The sequence below is a fragment of the Camelina sativa genome, chromosome 17 (genome assembly GCF_000633955.1).
Source record: "Camelina sativa cultivar DH55 chromosome 17, Cs, whole genome shotgun sequence".
NCBI lineage: Eukaryota > Viridiplantae > Streptophyta > Magnoliopsida > Brassicales > Brassicaceae > Camelina > Camelina sativa.
In genome coordinates, this window is record NC_025701.1 from 3,118,114 (window position 1) to 3,141,919 (window position 23,806).

Below are 23,806 nucleotides of genomic sequence, written 5' to 3' on the forward strand. Positions count from 1 at the left end.
AAAAAAAAAAAAAAAAAAAAAGGAATACAAAAGACACTAGCTAAAAGCACACTTGCCTATTGTCGAATATTCCTCCATCTCTCAGACCCTCTATATATTAGCTTCACCATCCTTTAAACATCTCATAATCATAATCTCAAACATTTTCAAGCAATCAAAATAAAGTTATACATAAAGGAGTCATTATAAGGTTACAACTTACAAGACATGAAGTTCATTACATTAGTATTCACTGCCTCTGTTCTGCTGTCTATCGTTCTAACGAAACCAATAATTTCAAGGGAAGAAGTGAAAGCGGCATGCCATTTGGAAGATCTTCAAATATGCAAGCAAGCAATAATAACTGAAAGTCCACCATCGCCAGAATGTTGCAAAAAATTGAAAGAACAAAAGTCATGTTTGTGTAAATACTTAATTAGTCCACCGATTAGTCAGTATATTGGAGCTGCAAAAAGAGTCATAGCGGCTTGTGGCATACATATTCCTAATTGTTAAAGTCTCAAATATTAATAACATAATTTATAATGTAATAATTATCACAATCATATTTGATAATGTTAATCATTCGGAGTTTGTCATGTCAAGGTTCACTTGTTTTTTTTTCCTGAACGTGGATTCTAAACCACAAGTATATTTTCTTTAATGCATAGCAAAAGCCATCACAGTTGAAGTCTTTGAATACATTGTGTACATCAATTTCTTCTGAAAAATTAGAAAGAGGATCTTTTAAGCTAAAATTACCTGCTGCCTTTATAGATAAAGCATCCTTGTTGTTGTTAATTACATAAAAGTAATGCTCACTAAATAAACCTTGAATCAATCAACATGATAACTGAACCAGACTGCTGGCATGGCATCATCTTCTCGTATCAAAATTTGAAAGCAATTCCATTTATATGTACACGTAAATTTCTTTGAAATAGTAAAAAAATAATGTGTCACACATATATGAATTTAAAATACTTTATTTAGTTTTCATAGTGTACTTTAAATTTGGTACATAAATTACATGTTATTTTTTTTGTAATGGTTTACATGTCATTTTTTGTAACGGTTTACATATCATTATATATATATTTTGTGATCATTAATTTTGTTTTTTTAGATGGATTAATTTTTTCAATAATTATTGTTTTTTATTTTTAACTAAACAAATTTATGTTATTTTTTTACTATTTTAATATTTAATTAATTTTACTTAATTAATTTTTGTTTATTTTTAATATTATTAATATAACTAATAAATATGCCATGAATGAATATTTAAAAATAACATTTTTGATACAAAAATAAATATATAGCATTGATTAGGTGGATCCTTATGTGGAAGAATAAAAAAAAAGATAAACGTTACATTGATATTTATATGTCAAGAGTCATATTATTGATGATGTTATTGAGTACAATCGAATGAGTATTCTAGAGATACAATACACATTATATGATAAGATCCTGATGTGAATCGAATGATGATATTATATGATATACAGATACAAGAGATTCTAGGGTATTCTAGAGTGAGTAATTACAGAATCATATTTACATAAATAGAAGATACTGAATATCAATTAGAATAAATCATATGTCATGATTTATCTTTGATATTATATAGATAGATATTGCCTAAAAGCAAACTTACCAATTGAAGGACATTACTCCATCTATATAACTTTACCATCCGTAAACATCTCACAATAGAAAATCTCAAACACTTTCAAAGCAAAAAATAAAAAGAATTAGAATTGGGTTGTTGCAGTTGCTTAAGTTATAAGACATGAAGTTCATCATTACATTACTGGTCATTGCTTTTGTCATGTCGTCTCTGGCCTCGACCAAAGCAATGGATGTTGGAGTTTCGAGGGAAGATGAGAAAGTGGCTTGTGTCGTGACAGATCTTCAAGTATGCCTACCAGCGTTAGAAACCGGAAGGCCACCATCTACAGAATGTTGTAGAAACTTGAAAAAACAACAGTCGTGTCTATGTGATTACATGAAAAACCCATCTATTGATAAGTATCTTAAACCTGCTAGAAAAGTTTTCCATGCTTGTGGTATGCTTTATCCTAGTTGTTGAATTTTCAAATGTTTATAGAATAATTACCAATGTTAAAAGTTGAAGTTATCAAAATCTTGTGTAATAATGTTGATCATTGGGAATCTATAAATGTGATGGTTTAACTTGATTCAGTATGGTGTTCCTTTTGTGTTATATATATATATATATATCGATACAAAACGTAAAGAAGCTATTCACGTATGGTGGCCAATCTTATGGATTTGGTAAGGCCTTCTGCGTACTGTCTCGTAAAAAGCCGATATAAATGTGGATCCTAACGAGAATTGTAGTATATCCATGTGCGGTATGGATCATAAAATTTGTAACGAAAATTGGACTGCAAAAAAACACGAGAAAATAGTTTCAGACTTTTTTTGTTTTATTCAATCTAGAAACGCCTATGAATGTTTGACTGATTTTTTAATTTAGACCAATCAAACATTATAGAGCCACCAGTTTTACACCACTAACTAGTATCTCCATATGCATTGTCACGTCCCAGACAGCCAGATTAAAGTCCCCCGTTAACCATAATTTAAAACCAAACCCCGGTTAACCTAAACAAAACAACCTGTAACTACTGTATGTGTAAAAATCATTTTCTTAATTTTTATTTTATAGATTCACAGATCATTGACTTCTTTTTATGTCATATTCCTTTCCAAATTTATATATTTGTAAGTAACCTTCAAAGATTTACATAGATTTGATTTCATATATTCATATCAAACCTCTATATATAAATTAGTATTATATATCCATTGATGATTTTGATTTCCTTACAATTAAATATATAATAGACACTGCTTTCAAATCTTGAAAGTTTGATTCCAATAATATGTGTTACATGTAGATTTGAAATGCACTGCAATTTAATCTAAACTAAAGACATGATACTCTACCTTAAACACACACTTTCATATTGCAAAACATTTCTCCATCTATATAGTGCTTCACCAATCCTTAAACAAATCTCATAATCAATATTTCAGACATTTTCTAAACAAAACAAAAAATAAAATTAGGTAGAAATTAAAGGAGCTAGGTTTTAAGATACAAGACATGATGATGAAGTTCATAACACTAGTTTTCATCGCGTTTGTTATCTCAACTATGGCTTCAACAAAAGCAGATGAGGAGAAAGCGGCATGCGCTGTGACTGATCTTATACCATGTCTATCAGCAGTACAAGGCTGGAGCTCACCATCAACCGAATGTTGCATGATATTAAAAGATAAGCAATCGTGTTTTTGTGATTATTTAAAAGATCCACGGATTGGTGGTCCATATTTGTCAGCTGCTAAAAATATTTTAGTGGCTTGTAATGTACCTATTCCTACTTGTTGAAATATTAAAATATTTATAAAATAATTCTGAGTGTTATAGTTATAAAATTCATATGCAACAATTTTTCATCATATGGAGTTTCTCACGTCAGTATAGTGTATTATGCTTTGTTTTTTAAGACTCATCATATATAAAATGCTTTTTATTTTATTTTATCAATGAGAACAAGAACCGGTCCAGGAAAACAAAAAACCCCAAATCATATTAAAAAAAAAAAGCTGGTTCTTGTTCTCCTTTACTTTCTTCTTCTTCTTCAGTTGGAAGGAGGGAAGAAAATGGCGTCAGCAGTTCTCCTTGAACGGAAAGAGTTCTCCACCTCCGGAGTCACCTTAAACGCCGCCTGCAGAACCTCTGGTGACAAAGCCTTCCACACCGATGTCCTTCCAGCCAAATGTGTGAAAATTGGACTACATAAACACAAAGAGAATAGTTACAAACTTTTAGTTTCATTCAATGAAAAAACTCAAATGGGAACAGTAGAGAAAAAAATAAAGGCTCTTACTCAGGTGTAGTGACAATGGAGAACCAAGACATGCCATCAGAATCAGCAATCTTTGAAACCACAAAGAACCTTGGCACAATGAAGAGAGAACCAGCTTTGATATGAGTCTCAAGAACTCTTTTCCCATCAGCACCAACCACCTGGACTCTTCCACTTCCACCAACAATGTAAGTCACCTGAAGAGCCGAGTCACAAGAGAAACCAGGCGAGCACATGGAGTGTGCATCGATCCGAACAAGATCAGCTCCAAACCCAACCTCTCCAACCAAAGGAAGGTTCTTGGTGTTCAAGACAACAACCCTGCCTCCATCCTTGATGTCAACATCAAGAGGAGCCTCCAAACAGTTCAAGACAAACCCTTCACGGTGCTCCTTCTTAGGCTGTGGCATCTTGAAACTCGCATCAAGCTTCACAATGCCATTACCGGTTTGAGAACCAACGAGTTTCTTCACGGTGTTCTCATCAAGGTCCCAGGCTCTGCCTACAAACTCAGTGGAGAAACCGGTGAAGATACCGTTTGAGCCAGTGAGATAAAACTCAGTGAACTGTCCTGCTTTGTGACCCTTGTGGGTTTCACCGAGGAAGAGGATAACAAGCTCGGTATCCTGGTTGTTGAACCACCATGTCACCACACCAAAGGGAAGAGCAATCGAATCACCTTGCTTGATTTCGATCACCTTCTCCTCCTGCTCAGGGAGGACAATTCCGGCAGTTCCAGATCCTGAAATCAAAATCACAAAAAGGTAAAAAGTAATAAGCTTTTAATTCCTTACACGCGAGGTTATTAGATCAAACGATGAAAACGTGATTAAGCATAACAAAATCAGCAAAAGACTTCTCCTTTTCTGGCACACAGTAGTCGTGATCTATTTTGACTCATGCAAGAATCAAATCAGCTTAACAGATCGTTGAATCAGGAACACAATAAAGCCAAACAAGAGTAATGAATATACATGAATCACGATAAAGTTGACAACTTTTTGAGGAAACAAGGATCAAAACCCTCAAAAATCAAAGCAGAGTTACGAAATCGATCAAACCCATAATACAAAAAAACATGGATCGGAATAAAGTCGACACCTTTAGTAAAAGATCAGTAAGAAAAGAAAAAAAAAGCGAACCTTGAAGAACATAAGCGACCTTAGAAGAATCAGAGTAACGAGGGATAGCGAAGCCATGCTTCTCAAGAGCAAGCTTAGCGGCACCAATGTTACCCTGTTTAAGCATAGGCAACTCTTCTGGGCACCAAGCAAAGTACGATCCACCATCTCCTCCGTACACCTTCTTCGGCAGCTTAGGTGAAAGATCCAACTCCATTTTTTTTTCAAGAGTAAAAAGAAGAAGATTTTGTTTGGTAAAGGAGGAGTAGTCAATTTTATGATAATGTGATGATGTGAATAAGAGATGCGACACGTTTATTTATAGGAGAGGCCTAAGAAGAGTGCATCCGTTACTAAAACAGAGACTGATTCGGCGAAAACAAAGTGATTTTTTTTTACTTGTGGATAAATTATCTTAATTAACGTTTTAATCCAAGTTTTATCCATTACTTTATTCCCACGATCTTATTAATTAATTACGTTTCTATAATTATTGATTTTTGACTCTACCAAATAAAGATGCTTTTAGGAGAAGATTATTCTTGTTAATCCATCACGTTCTTCGTTTTTTAATTATTTTATTTAATACAATAAATATATTCTACCAAAAGTGTTATTACTGTACTCTCCTGTCATACTATATAGTTGATGAAAATCAAATCCTTTTAATATTTTTGTTGTAGAAATATTTTTTTCAGTATTTCAAAAGTATTTGTTTCTAGTTTAGTAATCTTTAGATTATGTTTTCCTTTTTTTTCGTTACCTTAGGATAGGATTAAAAAGGCTGTACTGAGAAATCTTATCTAATCTATTTTTTTTTTGACGTCATATCTCGTTGTATGCTAATCACTGATTTTTCTTAATTTTTTGTTAATTTTTTTAATGGATGGGATCTGCTGACAAGGATTGTATATTATCTAAGTTTTAAACGTAATTTTCTTATTGTCAAAAAATAAAATAAAGGATTTATCCAGTCTGTTTTAAAATTTTATTTAATTCTCAAACAAGCAACGTGATGAATAATAAGTTGAAATTTCTTTGTTTTTCAAGGATTAGTTTAACACTTTAACATAATTAATAAATGTATATTTTTTCAACGGCAAACGAATTTATTTTGTGTACTTAAATTATTATATCAAACTCTTCCATATTCGGTATTCCTAACGCTTACGTTAATTTCGTCCCCACAAGAGGATATTTAGGCCCATCATTGTCATTTCTTACTTAAAGGGCTTTAGCAGAAACCAATTCACATGCCCATGTGAAAAATAAGAATTAAAAAAAAAAAAAAAACAAAAAACAAGTGTGGCTGCTGGGGGCTGCTGGGATTCGAGCCCAGGTCTCCACGGCCACAACGTGGAATTCTTACCACTAAACTACAGCCACTTGATTGTCTTTTACCGTAACTAATAAGAATTTAGTTACAAAACTACTCTGAACATCTCACAGTTATGTACATATATTCCGGCCAAGTCCCATCTCCTCAGACAACTATGACCTAAATCTTGTATTTAATAGCACTTGTATAAACTGATTGTTGGCGGAATGTTAATTTATTTCTTGTAAACACAAACACGAAATTGAAAAATTGTACAAATAATATCAAGTCTAACGTCAGTAACGTATCCTTTCCACCAGCTCGAGACAATGACTTGGTTAGAGAATAATATATATGCACGCACGTTTCATAAACGGCGAATAAATTTGAAACCGATAAAAAGATTGTACAAGATCACAACCAAAGTGATGCCAGATTAGCCGACCGGCACATACTTTGAAATGTTCATATAAAATACGTGGAGAGCCTACCAAGTAAATAAATAAAACTGAGCCAGTTTTGGTAACCTCGTCAAATAGACAGATCGAACAGTTGGAAGTAGTCCAATGAGAAACAACTAGGCCAAGAAAAGAGAACCTCACTTTCTTTCTACTTTCGTGTGGCGAGCAACCCATGTTACTCGTCTCAATAATTAATACCATTTTAAATATATTAACAAAAAAAGTGAAAAAGAAGAAAATCAAAAGTAGTAATAATGGGTTTCAGGTCAGCTAAGTTAATGGTTCAAAGCATATGCTTTCGAAGATCCTCTCTCAAATGACCACTTTTTTTTTGTCTATAAACCCAAAATGAAACGTCTCCTCTCCATTTGGCTTCTCTTTTGATGAGGTCGTAAAGGCCAATATATCAACAATGGATGCTCCTCATCAAACTTTCCTCTCTCTCTCTCTTTTTTATCTCTTACATAACTAATTACAACATGAAGGTATTTCCGAGCTCACGGTGCCGGAGATGAGATGAGACGGCGGCTGAGACTTGGCCGGAGAGGGAAGAGTGATCCGTAAACCATTTTCTAATAAAGTGTGATCGATTTTATGGGAGAAAACTAGAATTAGAAATTGGGCAACTATGTTCCTTTGGCAGTTTGTTCTTTGTTTCTTGAAGAGTTTTTTTTTTTTTTTAGTTTCCACGATTCTTGATGATAATTGATAACAACAATGATTTGTCAGTTTTTGTGTCTTATTCTATACTTTAACCTCAAAAATGTATTAAGCCATTGCTGTAATTTCAAGAATTTAGCAATTCCTGTATGACTTCTCATTGACCTCAAGTATTGACTTACAACTGGTCCAAATAGTATCATATGCTTTAAACAAGACAGTATGATGCGCTGTAGTTCTGAATTGAAGGTGAAGAATGATTCGTTTATCGCATTAATAGAGAACACGCAATATTACGATCAAGATTATTTTGTGTATATTTAGTACTAAGGTTACAGAGCTGAGCTCGTAAATCTAAATGAACCGTAAGAGATAGGATAAATAGTAGAGTTTTGCAGTAATTCAAGAAGACGAATGCACCCGAAGTTCCAAATGAATCTTAAAGAGCTTCAAACCAAAAAGAGTAATTTTAAGAACTATCCATCAAAAGTTAACACAAAATTCGAAAGAAGAACAAAGATAGTTTCAGAGAAAATGGAGGACAAAAGTTAAAAATATAACTCAATGAAAATCTCTTTCCCCATAAATAAAACTTCAATAGAAGAAGCCGAGAACCTTGCCTCCGACATTCTTCCTTCTGGCTTCTTCATGGTCCATAATACCAGCAGAGGTAGTCAGGACGATGTACCCAAACTGCAAAATTCAGTGTGCTTAAATCCATTAATACCATTGAGACAACAAGTTACACAAACTACTAACACTGATGTATTGGTACAGTATGCAAAGTGATTCTACAACATTCTCAAAGTGAGCGAGAAAAGCGAACCTGTCTAGAAGGGAGCAAACGGGCAGTCCAACCTTCAATTTCCTTAACACCAACATCAAAACGTGGGCTGATAACACCACACTTGTTCAACCTTCCGTTCAATTCAACAACGATCTTGCCAGATCTGTGGTCATCGACATACTCGAACTCACCGATGTAACCTGCATTTGGTTGGTAACAACACAATGTAAGGAACCAACACCGAATGATCTTGAGGAATCTCTATGTAAAAAACTAATGGGAGACATCATCATACCGTGCTTCTGCATGACAATCAGAAACTTGATAATGACTTTTGAGGATGGCCTGATCATGACCTGCCTCTTGCCTCGTTTCTCAGCATTGTACATGCTCTTGAGAGCATCGTTAAGAACACTGATTCTCACCATCTTGCCCTTAGCTCAATCCTCTACTAAACAAGTCAAACAGGATACATTAGTTTGATTTATTATAACAAACAAAAAAGTCAAATAACTAAAACAAACGAAATATGCAGAGCATTTAGCTTCTGATCTTGAATCAAAACAGAAACGATCTTACTGTAAGTAGTTCATGATACAATGCACAGACATAAGAATCTAAGAACTTGTAAATGTAAAACGAAATCACAAAGGAAATTGACACAGAGGTCTCATGGTTACACTCCACAGAGAGAAGACGAATCTAAGACTGACGAATACGCAAGCGTTCCTAAGTTGACTATGAAAATGCTATGTTACATCAACAGAACAAAACCAAAAAAACTCTAAGATCCTAAATTCTCTGAAGCGAAACAAGAGAATAAAACAAACTCAAGAACAATCAGCAATCGCTCACTTCTGAAAATTCTATAAGGAGATCAGAGAATCTGAGCGAGTAGTATAGTGGAGACGATTGTACCTTAAGATTTGGAGCTCGAGAGGCTGAGGCACTCAGTGACGGAGAAAAGCAAATAGAGGAAGAAGAGAAGGTGAGCTAGGGTTTTCTTATTAGACTTTATACTCGAGAAAAATCATAGAAACCAAATGAAATGTGTCTGATACGACGCGTTTTAAGCCCAATGGGCTGGGCTTCTTTATCACGACCATTGAAGCCTGTCAAAGCTATTAACTGGGCAATTGCGTTTTGGGCCGAATGAGTGATTGATATGTGACTAATGCGCTCTCAGCCGTCAGATCTCATTTAACAATTAATCAATCTAACGAATGATAAGTCTACACGCCAACGATCCGCGTCAAGTGCTGTTAGCCAATAAAATAGAAGTACTCATTCTCTCTCTCTCAGCCGTCAGATCTTATTTTTAAAAGTCGATTAATCTAAACGAATGATAATCATCCACGTCAACGATCCTCGTGAAATGCAATTAGCCAATAGAATACGATGGTTCCTTCTCTATATATACTAAAAACCCTCAATAGATCTAAACAAGCACCACCACCACTACTAACTACTACAACAACTTATCCGATTAGTAACTTTACTCCATTTCCCCAATCGAGATAATGGCACCAAGAGCCGAGAAGAAGCCAGCAGAGAAGAAGCCCGCCGCAGCGGAAGAGAACAAGGCCGCCGAGAAAGCTCCAGCAGAGAAGAAACCAAAGGCCGGAAAGAAACTCCCACCGACGAAGGAAGCCGGCGACAAGAAGAAGAAGAGATCGAAGAAGAACATCGAAACCTACAAGATCTACATCTTCAAGGTGCTGAAGCAGGTTCACCCAGATATCGGGATCTCGAGCAAAGCCATGGGGATCATGAACAGTTTCATCAACGATATCTTCGAGAAGCTTGCTCAGGAGTCTTCCAAGCTCGCAAGGTACAACAAGAAGCCGACGATTACTTCTCGCGAGATCCAGACTGCTGTCAGACTTGTTCTTCCCGGTGAACTCGCTAAACACGCTGTCTCTGAAGGTACAAAGGCCGTGACCAAGTTTACCAGCTCTTGAAGGAAATTGAAATTTGGTCTAGGGTTTCTTTTTAGGGATTTCGATTTGCTATTGTAGTAGGGAATGAATTAGATGCTTTGGTCGCTTTAAAGTTCGTATCTTGTTTATGTAACTAGGATGATGATATGGTTGTTCCTCTTTTTAATTCACTGCTTTTATGATATATTGTAATGTTTTTTCATTTCGATTTACTAATTGAGAGGATGAATTTGCAATTTCTTATTATGAAATATATATCGTTTGTTATCCATATTTTAACCAAGTATTGCTCTTACATTCCTAAAAAGAACAGAGTCCAATTCGAACTTGCAACTTAGTATTGTTATTGGGAGACATTGAAATTAGTAGCTTAGTTCTCACGAATCGTAATCGTCATGTCTCACGGAAGACATAAGTAAGCATTAGATTTAGGTGAACGGCACTTAACATTAATGAAAGAGTTTTTGGTGAACCTACAAAAAGCATAATTCACTATCATAAGTGTCATAATCAATTAAGTATTAAATTTCTTCTATCCTACTTGAGTTAGATACAGAACCAAATATATCTGAATTCTAGAGGAAAGAGAGCTTTTGTATCCAGATGATATTGTTTATATAAAAAAAAAATTTAGAACAACACGTCTCTGAAGCCAACAAAGCCAAATAATACAAACTTACTAAAACCCATTTGTTAATTAAACAAAGTTGTAATTGGAGAATACGTGGGAGTCTCGAAGGGGAAGGAGAAGACCCGGAAAGGAAGGGGCAAAAAACGAAGAGAAGAGTTCAAAGGAAAGGGGGCAGTTCCGTAATTAGTAGTTGGTTTGTCTATGGGGGAAAGAAGAAGAAGAGCAGTTAGTTAAACGTGCAAAGAAGAGCAGCTCTTCCTCCCCATTTTTTCCAAACACATAAACCGCGCACCCATCAAACAAGGTTTGGTTTTGGTCATCCATTCCCATTCCCATTACCACAATCTTTTCGTTTTCTCGCTCGCAAACAAACATACCTTTTTTTTTTTTAATCTGTTTCTTTGATCAAGATGTATCACCGTATTCCGTCGTTAATGGAGCCGTTTCTACGGAGAGTCTCGAACCGTTGGCCGGTCATCGCTCAGGCTGCCACGTGGACTGTTCTCCTCATGTTCACTGTCGCCGTCGCTTCGTTTGCTCCTGAGATGGCGTTTGTGTCGACGGTGTCGTCCTCGTGCGGAGGAGGAGATGGGTTTGTGAAGATACCGGTGGATTTTGCTGGGGAGAGTGTGTGCGTGCCGTCTAGCATGGTGAAGAGATCGCGTTTCGATTTGTTTGTGCCTTCGATCTTTGCTGCGGTTATGGTCACGGCTTCGGCTTGTTTGATCCGATCGTGTATTGGTGGCACGGAGAATGCGGATCATTTATAAACCAAAACAAAATTAACAAACTTGTAAAGTATATAGTATTTAATAATTTTGTGTTCAGTTACATAAACAAAAACATTCACCGTTTCCTTTTTTCCAAATTCAGACATGATAAGATCCGTCGTAGAAATATACTGTATGATATTCTTCAAAAAAATTAATATAGAGAGTTACGTATCTATAGATCCGACTTAAACACAATCAAATGGTATTCTTTGACATTCCGTTTTGGCCATCATCGGATATGTCACCATTGGACTATATATATATATACCTTGTAAACATTTTAACCAAAAAAGGTCCAAAACGTTTTGGACCTAGACTAATGTCTCTATTGTTGGTTATAATTTGGTCTCTTTCTCGGGTTGGCTTTTACAAACCCACTAACTTGGTTATCATTTTCGAACTATCTATTGGCTTCAGTATCTCTCTGTATGCGGTAGATATTGTCACACTGTAACAGAATTAATGTTGCATTATAATCACTTGAAATTGTAATTACTAATTATACATAATACACATATAACACATTTATATAATTTTTAGGCCCAAAATATTAGAATGAGTAGAAGAAGCAACATCATACTGAAACAGTGACAATTGGGCTTCAACACTCAACAGCATATATCTGCTTAAAGAGAGAGAATATATCAGGGAGACGTCACCCTCGTCAGAACGGCCCTGCGATTGCTTGCAGCGGGAAGTTTCTTTCTCTCTCTCTAGCTCCCGAATTGCTTTGGCTTCACCTTCTTCTTCAACTCGATTGTTCCCTTCCGTGCTTGCGCTTCTCTTGTACCATGTAATCCTTCTCTTGATTCAGATCTCATCCTTTGAATTTTATAGTCTATGACTGATTCTCTCTTTAGATTCGTCGATCCAGTCTGATGATGATAAATTTCAGTTTTCTAATTGAGTTTCTTAGAGCGAAGTTTTTTTTTTCTAATTTCTCAGCAATTCAGAGGATCTCTTCTCATGTCTGTATAATATTCGTTCTCAATATGATTTTATTTTTTTGTGGATAATTGCAGTAAGAACCAGTAAGCTTTGGCGATTTCCTTGGCATAATTTAACGAATCTGTCTCTGCTGCGAGTGGGAATCCATGGGGAAAGGATCAGAAGATCTCGGGAACAAGGATAGCTTAAATTCTACACCCGTTAATTCGGATACTTATCCTGCTTGGGGTAAAGATGTTGGCGAATGCGAAGAGCATTTTGGTGTTAGTCGTGAGAAAGGGTTGAGTACAGATGAGGTGTTGAAGCGACATCAGATCTATGGTTTGAATGAGTTAGAGAAGCCTGAGGGCACTTCTATTTTTAAGCTGATTTTGGAGCAGTTCAATGATACTTTGGTTCGTATTCTTTTGGCGGCCGCTGTTATTTCCTTTGTCTTGGCCTTCTTTGATGGCGACGAAGGTGGTGAGATGGGTATCACCGCTTTTGTTGAGCCGCTTGTCATTTTTCTCATCTTGATTGTTAATGCCATTGTTGGTATCTGGCAAGAAACTAATGCCGAGAAGGCCTTGGAAGCTTTGAAAGAGATTCAGTCTCAGCAAGCTACTGTTATGCGTGATGGCACCAAGGTATCTAGTTTGCCTGCAAAGGAGCTTGTTCCTGGCGATATTGTGGAACTAAGGGTTGGTGATAAGGTGCCTGCCGATATGCGTGTGGTTGCTTTGATCAGCTCAACCCTGAGACTCGAGCAGGGGTCCTTAACGGGAGAGAGTGAGGCAGTGAGCAAAACCACCAAGCCTGTGGATGAGAATGCTGATATTCAAGGAAAGAAATGTATGGTGTTTGCAGGAACCACTGTTGTGAATGGGAACTGCATATGCTTAGTTACAGACACTGGAATGAATACTGAGATTGGAAGGGTTCACTCACAGATTCAGGAAGCTGCACAACACGAGGAAGATACCCCTCTGAAGAAAAAACTTAACGAGTTCGGGGAAGCTCTTACTATGATCATTGGTTTAATTTGTGCGTTAGTGTGGCTCATCAATGTCAAGTACTTCCTCTCCTGGGAGTATGTTGATGGCTGGCCCAGAAACTTTAAGTTCTCCTTCGAGAAGTGCACATATTACTTTGAGATTGCTGTAGCATTGGCGGTTGCTGCGATTCCTGAAGGTCTCCCAGCAGTTATTACCACATGTTTGGCTCTTGGCACACGGAAGATGGCGCAGAAGAATGCTCTGGTTAGGAAGTTACCCAGTGTGGAGACTCTTGGATGCACTACTGTTATATGCTCTGATAAAACCGGAACCCTGACAACCAATCAGATGGCTGTTTCAAAGCTTGTTGCTATGGGTTCTAGGATTGGAACCCTTCGATCTTTCAATGTTGAGGGGACCTCTTTTGATCCTCGAGATGGAAAGATTGAAGATTGGCCTCGGATGGATGCAAATCTTCAGATGATCGCCAAAATTGCTGCCATATGCAACGATGCTAGTGTCGAGCAATCTGATCAGCAGTTTGTGTCTAGGGGCATGCCTACTGAGGCAGCTTTGAAGGTGAAACGGTCAACTCAACTTGCTTGCACCTTTCTCTTCTTAATTAAACAGACTTAAAAGATTTATTTTGTTCATTTTTGTCCAATTTCAACATGTGTTAAGTGCTTTAATCTGCATTGTTATTTCTATTGGTGTTGTTTGTTTCATTGAGCAGGTTTTGGTGGAGAAAATGGGATTTCCCGAAGGATTAATGAAAGCGTCGTCTAGTGGCGATGTCTTACGTATGTATTCTGAGTTAAACTTGTTACTCATGTTGATAAAATTTTACAGATGCTAAAATTTTACTCATGTATATTCCTTTTTTTAACATTATGAAAGGTTGTTGTCGGCGATGGAGTGAATTAGAGCAACGGATTGCCACTCTTGAGTTCGACCGCGACCGGAAATCAATGGGAGTTATGGTGGATTCCATCTCAGGAAAGAAACTGCTACTGGTTAAGGTCTGTTTTTCATCTACGATTATATGGCTTGTGCTTTGGTTCTCATGAATGGATGGATGTTATTAGTCAAGAAAACCATGTCCCCCTCTTTTTTTGAGCATCTAATTGACCAATTTCAAAATTTTCAGGGTGCGGTAGAAAATTTATTGGAAAGAAGTACAAGTATTCAGTTACTTGATGGTTCCGTTCACGAACTTGACCAATACTCAAGGGAGCTTATTTTACAAAGCCTCCATGATATGTCCTTGGGTGCCTTAAGATGTCTCGGATTTGCGTACTCAGATGTTCCATCAGGTTTTGCTACTTATGATGGCAGTGAAGACCATCCTGCTCACCAGCAACTTCTCAACCCGTCCAATTATTCTTCTATCGAATCCAATCTAACATTCGTTGGATTTGTTGGTCTAAGGGTGAGACACGGTCACCATGATATTTTTGGTTCTGTCTTGTTCCTCTTTGGCGATTATTCATGCTCTACCTTTCCAATGTTTGAAGGATCCCCCAAGGAAAGAGGTGCGCCAAGCCATTGCAGACTGCCGAACAGCAGGTATTCGGGTCATGGTTATTACCGGAGACAACAAGAGCACAGCGGAAGCTATCTGTCGTGAAATTGGCGTATTTGAAGCAGGTGAAGATATCTCCTCAAGAAGCTTGACAGGAAAAGAATTTATGGATGTTCAAGATCAGAAGAATCATCTAAGACAGACTGGAGGGCTCTTGTTCTCTCGGGCTGAACCCAAACATAAACAAGAGATTGTTAGGTTACTTAAAGATGATGGAGAAGTGGTTGCCATGACTGGAGATGGAGNGCTTATTTTACAAAGCCTCCATGATATGTCCTTGGGTGCCTTAAGATGTCTCGGATTTGCGTACTCAGATGTTCCATCAGGTTTTGCTACTTATGATGGCAGTGAAGACCATCCTGCTCACCAGCAACTTCTCAACCCGTCCAATTATTCTTCTATCGAATCCAATCTAACATTCGTTGGATTTGTTGGTCTAAGGGTGAGACACGGTCACCATGATATTTTTGGTTCTGTCTTGTTCCTCTTTGGCGATTATTCATGCTCTACCTTTCCAATGTTTGAAGGATCCCCCAAGGAAAGAGGTGCGCCAAGCCATTGCAGACTGCCGAACAGCAGGTATTCGGGTCATGGTTATTACCGGAGACAACAAGAGCACAGCGGAAGCTATCTGTCGTGAAATTGGCGTATTTGAAGCAGGTGAAGATATCTCCTCAAGAAGCTTGACAGGAAAAGAATTTATGGATGTTCAAGATCAGAAGAATCATCTAAGACAGACTGGAGGGCTCTTGTTCTCTCGGGCTGAACCCAAACATAAACAAGAGATTGTTAGGTTACTTAAAGATGATGGAGAAGTGGTTGCCATGACTGGAGATGGAGTCAATGATGCTCCTGCCCTGAAGTTGGCTGATATTGGTGTGGCTATGGGCATTTCTGGCACAGAGGTATTTGTCCCTCTTCTCCCTTCTGCAACCACAGTATGATTATAGCTCTGTCCGTTTTCTAAAGCTCCGGGGTTTTTGCAGGTTGCAAAAGAGGCATCTGACATGGTGTTGGCAGATGATAATTTCAGCACAATTGTTGCAGCTGTTGGGGAAGGCAGGTCCATCTATAATAACATGAAGGCCTTCATCAGGTGAGTCTTCTAATGTTACACTTACACACACACATATATCTATATATATATGCCTCTTCATATTGGTGGCTTGATTTATGCATATTAAGCCTATATATATGACTATGATGAATAAAAGGTACATGATCTCTTCCAACATCGGTGAGGTTGCATCAATATTCTTGACAGCTGCTCTTGGAATCCCAGAAGGCATGATCCCGGTTCAGCTTCTGTGGGTGAATCTTGTAACAGATGGTCCTCCAGCTACGGCTTTGGGATTCAACCCCCCTGACAAAGATATTATGAAGAAGCCTCCTCGTAGGAGCGATGACTCGCTTATCACTGCCTGGATTCTCTTCCGCTATATGGTAAGCAAAAACCGATTTTGTCTCACTTGTTCATCTTCTTGGGCTTTTCTAACTGACTATTATGGGTAATATAACTACAGGTGATTGGAATGTATGTGGGAGTAGCAACAGTGGGAGTATTCATCATATGGTACACACACAACAGCTTCATGGGCATAGACTTGAGCCAAGACGGTCACAGCCTTGTGAGCTATTCGCAGCTCGCACACTGGGGACAATGCTCCTCATGGGAAGGCTTCAAAGTGTCTCCTTTCACAGCAGGCTCTCAGACTTTCTCATTCGATTCAAACCCTTGCGACTATTTCCAGCAAGGGAAAATCAAGGCATCCACACTCTCACTCTCGGTGTTGGTGGCCATTGAGATGTTCAACTCCCTAAACGCACTCTCAGAAGACGGCAGCCTGGTGACGATGCCACCGTGGGTAAACCCATGGCTGCTCCTGGCAATGGCGGTCTCATTTGGTCTCCACTTTGTGATACTGTATGTGCCATTCTTGGCTCAGGTCTTTGGGATAGTGCCACTGAGCTTGAACGAGTGGCTGCTGGTGCTGGCTGTATCGCTTCCGGTGATTCTGATAGACGAAGTGCTCAAGTTTGTAGGAAGATGTACCAGTGGCTACCGCTACTCACCTCGCACTCCCTCTGTTAAGCAAAAGGAGGAGTAAGAATCCAATCGAAAGCATTACATTATTAGACTCGTAGTTTTAGCTGAAATTTAACTTTTGTCGCTTTGGGTATTTTAACTCCCCTAAACAATAATTTTTGGTTTGCGAAAAATGTTCCTAACTTGATTCTCATTTGGTTCATGAACAAAGAGCCCGAAATAGAGATGAATGTTTCAACCAAACCTTCATTGTTATGCTTATTTACATGTGTAATCTTATATACACCAGTTTGGTTATTGGTTGGGTGATTTTGATTTGAGGTACAAATCTATCTCTCTTCATGCGACAAGAATCCCGCTATTCACTGTTTCTAACCTTGGATAGTTCCACTATCGGTAATATTGACTGCTTCCAACAAACAAATTCATCAAATAAGTTGCAATCTTCATGCTAAATTGATTATAAAAAAAAAAAAAAAGTTTTGAGTTTAAAAACAGATTCTACTGTAGTTAATCAATACTAAGTGGTAGGTTAATTGATTTAGATTTGATCTTACGAACCTCAATACCAAGAGCAAGAAGAAAAATTGAGCAAATTGGGGTTCATTCTCATTAGATTTTCTTCTAAGCATAAGATTGCAAAGATTTTAAACTACATCATCATCATCACATCACATTGGCAAAGAACAAACATAACAACAGAAAAAACAAAAGCAGTAGCTAAACTCCTAGATTTACTTTTTTTTTTTTTTATATGACTAATCGAACCATTAACACGGATCTCAGAAACCAGAATTTCCCAAATTCCATAACCCTAATAATTCTGAGATTAACCGCCGAAACCGTAGAGAGTGCGGCCTTGCCTCTTCAAGGCGTAGACAACATCCATGGCGGTAACCGTCTTCCTCCTAGCGTGCTCAGTGTAGGTGACGGCGTCACGAATGACATTCTCGAGAAAGATCTTGAGGACACCTCTGGTCTCCTCGTAGATGAGACCGCTGATACGCTTGACACCACCTCTGCGAGCAAGACGACGAATGGCAGGCTTGGTGATACCTTGAATGTTGTCTCTGAGAACCTTCCTGTGCCTCTTGGCTCCTCCCTTTCCCAATCCCTTCCCTCCCTTTCCTCTTCCTGACATCTCCGATTTCCAAAAGAGAACTGTGAACAACAACAAGAAAACCAAAAGAAAAGAGTAAGAACAGAGATACAAAACCCTAAATTTCCAGATCAATCGAACAATTGAAATTGGAGAAAAGATGAAATAATCGAAAATTGTAATAACCTACCTGGTGAGATTGATCGAAGCAACTTGACGAAGAGCTTTGGAAAAGAATGATAAAACTAGAGTGTTGTGAATCTATCGATCAACAAGAATATGGATTGAGAATATTTATATTAATGAGACACCCACAGATAATAAATGGTGGCCGTTCGATATGTTCCCTCTTTCAACGGACCAAGATTGCGATCCGCGTGAAAGCTCCAGGACTAATATGGATCGTTGATTCTTAAATTCGACGGTGGTAGATGTTATACTAGTTTTGGACGTTTCATCATTCTAAGAAGAAAATTTGTGTAAAATTCATCCAACAACTAAACTAAAAGGCCTGAATAACCAAGATTTCTTCTATCTAGAAGGCTTATTTGTAATACAAGGCCCACTTAGCAGAAACGAAGCTATAGCCAACGTGGCTACAAAGTACACGTCGGAAACTGGACATTTTCCTATTTAACAAAACGCTTTAGATTTAACAAAATTCCCTTTTATTTATATGATATTTAAAAATGTTAATTTTTCTTTACATATCAAAATTTGATAGATAAACTTTGCATGTGTCTGTCATAATAACTTTAAAAAAATACACCATTTAAATTGTGAACCAGAGCAAAGCATTAGTGAGTTCCAAAACACTCTAGTCTCCTATTTATGAGGAATCATTCTACAAATATATTTGTTTTAATCAGAAACAACAGTTTTATTTTTTATCGATGTACAACCAAGTTTTTTTTTTTTTTTAAGTCAAATGTATCATCTAATTACATAACTTGACAATTTGGATACATAATCTAGATGAACAAATGAACAACACTATGAGTAAAAGATGTTTGCGGTCTAAAGCTCTCTTTTAACATGTAAATTACACTTTAAAAAATAGTGTGAATCTGTTATAATTTATTTCACTATGTATTGTTTTGTCCTATTATATTAGATATTTCAGTTTCACCTATAAATTTAAAGATTTATCAATCATCAATAATCAATGCATAGACATACGAATGATGAACCAACATATACATTCCACCACAAACAACTACGCTTCCATATTATTTATAATGAATTCTCAAACCTATTTTATTTCATTCATTGTTGAATGTTCATGTGTCTTTGGCTTTTTGTACCACAAAAAAAAAACAGTTCACAAAAATCCAAATACATTTGAGACCTAATTACAAAATAACATAACATTAATAAACAACAAAATAAAGCTGATGGCAAATAAACAAAATTATTAAAATACAAACTCCATGGCCATGTCTTTTTATGTATGAATAAATTGTGGGAGACTCTTGTCTCACTTCACTAAACAAAAAGAAGCCATATTTGCCATTAATTTTGGATTAGACAGATAATAAATATGATCAAAAACAATTATAAATTGAATTTGTACAAACATTGTTTAGATGATTGACATTGGACTAAAAACATCAATTTTGCATTTTTACAAGTGTGTTGGTTAAGGCAACCTTATTGGGCTCTAAAAAGAAAAATGGCCCAATAATCAAAAGTTTATTAGGCCCTAAATGATCGTCTCTCGGAAATACGTTGAGAGAGGGTTTTCCATATTTCTTTGTGGCCGTCACCGTCGCCGTGAAATAGGTCTCTCTGTGTTCTTTCTCTCAATCTCTGGTGAGTTCTTCTGCGAGATTTGTGATTACTGTAGAAACTTTTTGCACTAACATTTTGTTATCTAGTCTTGATTACTGTGTTTCTCATTGCTGCTGTTGATGATCTTTGGTAGGTCAAGAGATTAGATAAACTGTAACCACTCAGGAATTGTGTTGTTACCATGTTTATAACGAGATTCGTCGGGAGGAGATTCTTGGCTGCTGCTGCATCGGCGAGATCAGAGTCAACTACAGCAGCAGCAGCAGCTGCTTCAACGATCCGTACTCCCCAAAACCCTCTGGAAGAGTTCTTTGAGTTCGACAGAAACCAGGACGAAGATAAGCCTGTTGTCTACGGTATGCTTTTCTCTCTTCAGAAAGTTTATTCATTTATGCATTTTGATGAATGTGTATCTATGATAACTCTGTACATTTATCATATCTGCCCTCTGTTCAATAGAATGTACTAAGTGAATTTATGGAATACGTTTGTGGCTTATGATTGTAGTGAATTCTAGTAATCGTTTTGCTAATGTGGGGGGGTTTTTTTTTTGGGAATCATTTGGTGGTTAAGGTCGAGGTTGGAAAGCTTCAGAACTGCGTCTCAAGTCATGGGATGATCTTCAGAAGCTGTGGTATGTTCTTCTTAAAGAGAAAAACATGTTGATGACTCAGCGTCAGATGCTTCAAGCTCAAAACATGCAGTTCCCTAACCCTGAACGCATTCCAAAGGTAATCTTTTAACTCCCACCCAATTTGGTTGACACATTGATAAATGTGTTTTGCATCACTATGGGAGATTATTATTCATGAATCTCAGCTTTGTTTTCTTCTCTCGATATAGGTGAGGAGATCAATGTGTCGCATAAAGCACGTGCTGACAGAGAGAGCGATTGAAGAACCAGACCCTAGAAGATCAGCTCAGATGAAGAGAATGGTAAATGGTATGTAAACCCATTGCTCTCTTCTTTTTGCAACCAGAGTAGTAAGCTAAAGTCTATTCGCAGAGGTTTGGGAGTAAGAAATAACGCATAGTGCTCAAGAGGCTGAAGACAACTTTGGTATTTTGTCCTTTGGAACTTGTCCAATGATTGTGACTCTTGTATTTTGGCAGTAGCAAATGTTTCTTATCTATATGCACATTTTCTGTAAACCCATGGTTGGTTGATGTTTATTTCGAGACAACATGTTGGTCAGTTGATTCAGAGCTGTTGTCTTCCTAATATAATCCAACTTAAGACCAATATAATTAAAACGGGTAGAGAGCGGCCAGACGCCTATTACATCTTATGAAGTTAGTAGTTTTAGGCAGAGATGGAAGATTTGGTGGTTTAAGTCAAGAGTCTTATACTAGCTGCCGCAGTTGAGATCAGAAGAATAATTAAAGCACCAGCTTATTAGAGACGGATGGAATCAGAGATCTCAGTGTTTGTTCTCTACGAAAACTCTGATTATTTTTGCGAAATCATAGATGAGTAAGATCAGCCGCTCTTATTGGGCCCTAAAGCTAATTGGGCCCTAAAAGTTGTAGGGAATGAAAATAAACCAATCCACTTAAAACCCTTTTCATTGTCGGAAAGTCTGTACTGTAGGGGAGGGTTTCTATTGATTTTCCAATCTCTGTGCCGTCGGTGACCTTTTAATCGATTCTCTTTCTCTCTCGGTCGCCGTCAAGTTCACTATCTCCGGTGAGTTCTTACTTCGTCGCCTCTCTTTCGCAGCTATATGTGGTGTCTTGTTTCCTCGGAGCTCGATTAATCTAGGTCACGGAGAGATAGTTGCTCTGTTCCTCATCAATTTTGGTATTCAAATTCAAGGGTTTGTTTTCCTTTTTTCACAGACTTATCTTTCTGTCAAGTTCTGAAGAAGAATCATGGAGGATGTCCCAAACCCGAGCCTTGTTGGAAAAATAAAGAAGTAAGTTATTGCTTATCCCATCTTAAAGAAGATGAAAACGAATCGCTTCGATTCTCAATAACTACTTGTGTGTGTTTTAGAGATATGCCTCATGTTTTTTACTGGTCTTGTTTTGTTATTGTAACTCTCCCAGAGAAGCTCCACAGCTAGCAACTGTGTTGAGAGAAATGAAGAATGGTCTAGATGTGGTTAGGAGCAAAGTGGAGGATCTCACTGCTAAGGTATTTAGTCTGGTTTTACAGCATCTTTTAAACATAATATTGGATTCTAATTTGGTTTAAGAAGAATTGATGGCTTAATATATCTGAGGTTAGTTTCACATTTTGTGACCTCTGCATCCTGACTTTCTTAATTTTGCAAATCATAGGTAAAAGCAAACAGTTATCCGACCACGGATGGGATAAGTTACCTAGAGGCCAAGCATCTGTTACTTCTAAGTTATTGCCAATGTCTTGTATATTATCTGCTAAGGAAAACAAAAGGATTATCTATTGATAGCCATCCTGTTGTAAGGAGCCTTGTAGAGATACGAATGTTTCTTGAAAAGGTTTGCATCTTTTGTCTTTTTCCACTTTATACCACCACCAAGTCATGGAGTAGTACTTAAAGCTTGTTTTTTATTTATTGTGTAGATTCGTCCCATAGACAAAAAACTTCAGTACCAGATTCAGAAGCTCACTACTACCGGTGGGTCTGTGACAGAGCTAGCCGAGGGAAAGGGATCTGGTGCTGCCCAAGCATCTGAAGATCTTTCTAATTATAAGCCTAAACCAGACTTACTTGCTGACAAAACTGAGGATGATCAAGAGGTGAACTTTACAATCCCCAAATACTTGTGAAGAAGTATGTTGTTATGTTCTTTTCATTGACCTGTTTGCCTCTGTAAATAATGTAGGATGGTGTTTATCGACCACCGAAATTCGCTCCGATGTCTATGGATGATAAGACATCAAAACAGGAAAGAAACGCTGCCAGAAAAGAGAAACACTTTTTAAGAGCTACTGAAGATACATACTGGAAAGATGTGTTGGATGATCTCGAGGACAAGCCTGAAGAGGTCGGCTGGAAGAAAACTAACTTTGCAGTTGATATATTGGTAGCGATTAAATTTGATGTTAGAACTAAATGGGTGAATGTATATTATAAACAGATCAGAGACTTTTATGGGGCTGAGAGCAGGGAGCAGAAGAAGTTCATAACACAATATGAAAGGCAACAACAAGCAGAAGAAGAGCTCTTCACTCGGGCACCTCGCACTAAAGAGGATAAGAAGAGAGAAAAGCGCTTGAAATCAAGCAGCGGGTACGTGTCTGCTTTGGTTGGAAACTGAAATGTCTGATATTTGATTGGTCTTTATGTGATGATAGCACTCATGTTCAACTGAATCAGGTTGCTTGGACTAACCGAGAATTTCATGGATGAATTCAAGTTCTTGGACAAAGATGGTGAACAGCCCCGTAAAAGGGGAGGAAGTTTCAAGAAAAGAAAGGTAAATCGTTTTACTGTTTACTCTTTGTATTATCAATTATTTTCATTTCTTATGTGTTTTGACAGTGTACTGTTTATTTTTCGCAGACAAGGCACTGACTGGTTACTTTTGCTGCATCACTGCACCAATTTTGTTTCCAAGTTATGATGATTGAAAGTAATGAATGTAAGAACACATAATTTTGCAGTTTTACTGTTTTAGTATTTGGTTCATGGTCATGCTCTTGCAGTAAAATTCGGAAGAGACCTTTTCTCTTTAGCTAAATTTAGCTTGTTACCACCGAAACTTCCTTTTCAATTTTTAAGTGATGTAACAAAATCTTATTGAAAAACAAAAACAAAACAAAAGTAGTATCAATCTCTTCCTCCTCTCTTCCCATTTAGCC

General features: G+C 37.3%; 11 protein-coding genes across 13 annotated transcripts; 8 read left to right on the forward strand and 3 right to left on the reverse strand.

The window, feature by feature from the left end:
- On the forward strand, window positions 142-578 carry LOC109130143 (non-specific lipid-transfer protein 2-like). Its single transcript, XM_019239346.1, has one exon. The coding sequence runs from the start codon at window positions 208-210 to the stop codon at window positions 493-495; it is 288 nt and encodes a 95-aa protein (XP_019094891.1). The 5' UTR covers window positions 142-207; the 3' UTR covers window positions 496-578.
- LOC104754951 (probable non-specific lipid-transfer protein AKCS9) lies at window positions 1,665-2,154 on the forward strand. The gene has a single exon (XM_010477248.1). The coding sequence runs from the start codon at window positions 1,775-1,777 to the stop codon at window positions 2,072-2,074; it is 300 nt and encodes a 99-aa protein (XP_010475550.1). The 5' UTR covers window positions 1,665-1,774; the 3' UTR covers window positions 2,075-2,154.
- LOC104759112 (non-specific lipid-transfer protein 2P-like) lies at window positions 3,119-3,403 on the forward strand. The gene has a single exon (XM_010482080.2). It carries the CDS (start codon window positions 3,119-3,121, stop codon window positions 3,401-3,403), a length of 285 nt encoding a protein of 94 aa, XP_010480382.2.
- LOC104754952 (glutelin type-B 5) lies at window positions 3,541-5,316 on the reverse strand. The gene is made up of 3 exons (XM_010477249.2): window positions 5,027-5,316; window positions 3,906-4,626; window positions 3,541-3,810 (listed from the first exon to the last, which is right to left on the reverse strand). Exons 1-3 carry the CDS (start codon window positions 5,220-5,222, stop codon window positions 3,657-3,659), a joined length of 1,071 nt encoding a protein of 356 aa, XP_010475551.1. The 5' UTR covers window positions 5,223-5,316; the 3' UTR covers window positions 3,541-3,656.
- On the reverse strand, window positions 7,860-9,257 carry LOC104754953 (40S ribosomal protein S15a-1). Of its 2 annotated transcripts, none has more exons than XM_010477250.2 (4): window positions 9,150-9,257; window positions 8,527-8,682; window positions 8,271-8,431; window positions 7,860-8,137 (listed from the first exon to the last, which is right to left on the reverse strand). In XM_010477250.2, the coding sequence occupies exons 2-4, from the start codon at window positions 8,657-8,659 to the stop codon at window positions 8,039-8,041; spliced, it is 393 nt and encodes a 130-aa protein (XP_010475552.1). In that variant the 5' UTR covers window positions 8,660-8,682; window positions 9,150-9,257; the 3' UTR covers window positions 7,860-8,038. The 2 variants fall into 2 exon arrangements, with proteins under 2 accessions (XP_010475552.1, XP_010475553.1); XM_010477251.2 differs by having other exon boundaries at window positions 8,527-8,679; window positions 9,150-9,254.
- On the forward strand, window positions 9,657-10,424 carry LOC104754954 (histone H2B.1-like). Its single transcript, XM_010477252.2, has one exon. It carries the CDS (start codon window positions 9,752-9,754, stop codon window positions 10,190-10,192), a length of 441 nt encoding a protein of 146 aa, XP_010475554.1. The 5' UTR covers window positions 9,657-9,751; the 3' UTR covers window positions 10,193-10,424.
- Window positions 10,768-11,690, forward strand: LOC104754955. The gene is made up of 2 exons (XM_010477253.2): window positions 10,768-11,106; window positions 11,213-11,690. Exon 2 carries the CDS (start codon window positions 11,213-11,215, stop codon window positions 11,570-11,572), a length of 360 nt encoding a protein of 119 aa, XP_010475555.1. The 5' UTR covers window positions 10,768-11,106; the 3' UTR covers window positions 11,573-11,690.
- Window positions 12,199-17,385, forward strand: LOC104754957 (calcium-transporting ATPase 1, endoplasmic reticulum-type-like). The gene is made up of 10 exons (XM_010477254.2): window positions 12,199-12,368; window positions 12,598-14,076; window positions 14,231-14,297; window positions 14,395-14,516; window positions 14,645-14,775; window positions 15,371-15,521; window positions 15,607-15,984; window positions 16,066-16,175; window positions 16,294-16,522; window positions 16,603-17,385. Exons 2-10 carry the CDS (start codon window positions 12,670-12,672, stop codon window positions 17,185-17,187), a joined length of 3,180 nt encoding a protein of 1,059 aa, XP_010475556.1. The 5' UTR covers window positions 12,199-12,368; window positions 12,598-12,669; the 3' UTR covers window positions 17,188-17,385.
- Window positions 17,714-18,493, reverse strand: LOC104754958 (histone H4). Its single transcript, XM_010477255.1, has 2 exons — window positions 18,416-18,493; window positions 17,714-18,287 (listed from the first exon to the last, which is right to left on the reverse strand). The coding sequence occupies exon 2, from the start codon at window positions 18,265-18,267 to the stop codon at window positions 17,956-17,958; it is 312 nt and encodes a 103-aa protein (XP_010475557.1). The 5' UTR covers window positions 18,268-18,287; window positions 18,416-18,493; the 3' UTR covers window positions 17,714-17,955.
- LOC104754959 (39S ribosomal protein L47, mitochondrial-like) lies at window positions 19,965-21,220 on the forward strand. 2 transcript variants are annotated; one of them, XM_010477256.2, is made up of 4 exons: window positions 19,965-20,037; window positions 20,150-20,372; window positions 20,590-20,747; window positions 20,860-21,220. In XM_010477256.2, the coding sequence occupies exons 2-4, from the start codon at window positions 20,198-20,200 to the stop codon at window positions 20,965-20,967; spliced, it is 441 nt and encodes a 146-aa protein (XP_010475558.1). In that variant the 5' UTR covers window positions 19,965-20,037; window positions 20,150-20,197; the 3' UTR covers window positions 20,968-21,220. The 2 variants fall into 2 exon arrangements, with proteins under 2 accessions (XP_010475558.1, XP_019095169.1); XM_019239624.1 differs by having other exon boundaries at window positions 19,981-20,007.
- On the forward strand, window positions 21,586-23,706 carry LOC104754962 (neuroguidin). Its single transcript, XM_010477260.2, has 9 exons — window positions 21,586-21,703; window positions 21,856-21,932; window positions 22,066-22,153; window positions 22,300-22,479; window positions 22,565-22,741; window positions 22,828-22,989; window positions 23,083-23,234; window positions 23,322-23,421; window positions 23,508-23,706. The coding sequence occupies exons 2-9, from the start codon at window positions 21,889-21,891 to the stop codon at window positions 23,517-23,519; spliced, it is 915 nt and encodes a 304-aa protein (XP_010475562.1). The 5' UTR covers window positions 21,586-21,703; window positions 21,856-21,888; the 3' UTR covers window positions 23,520-23,706.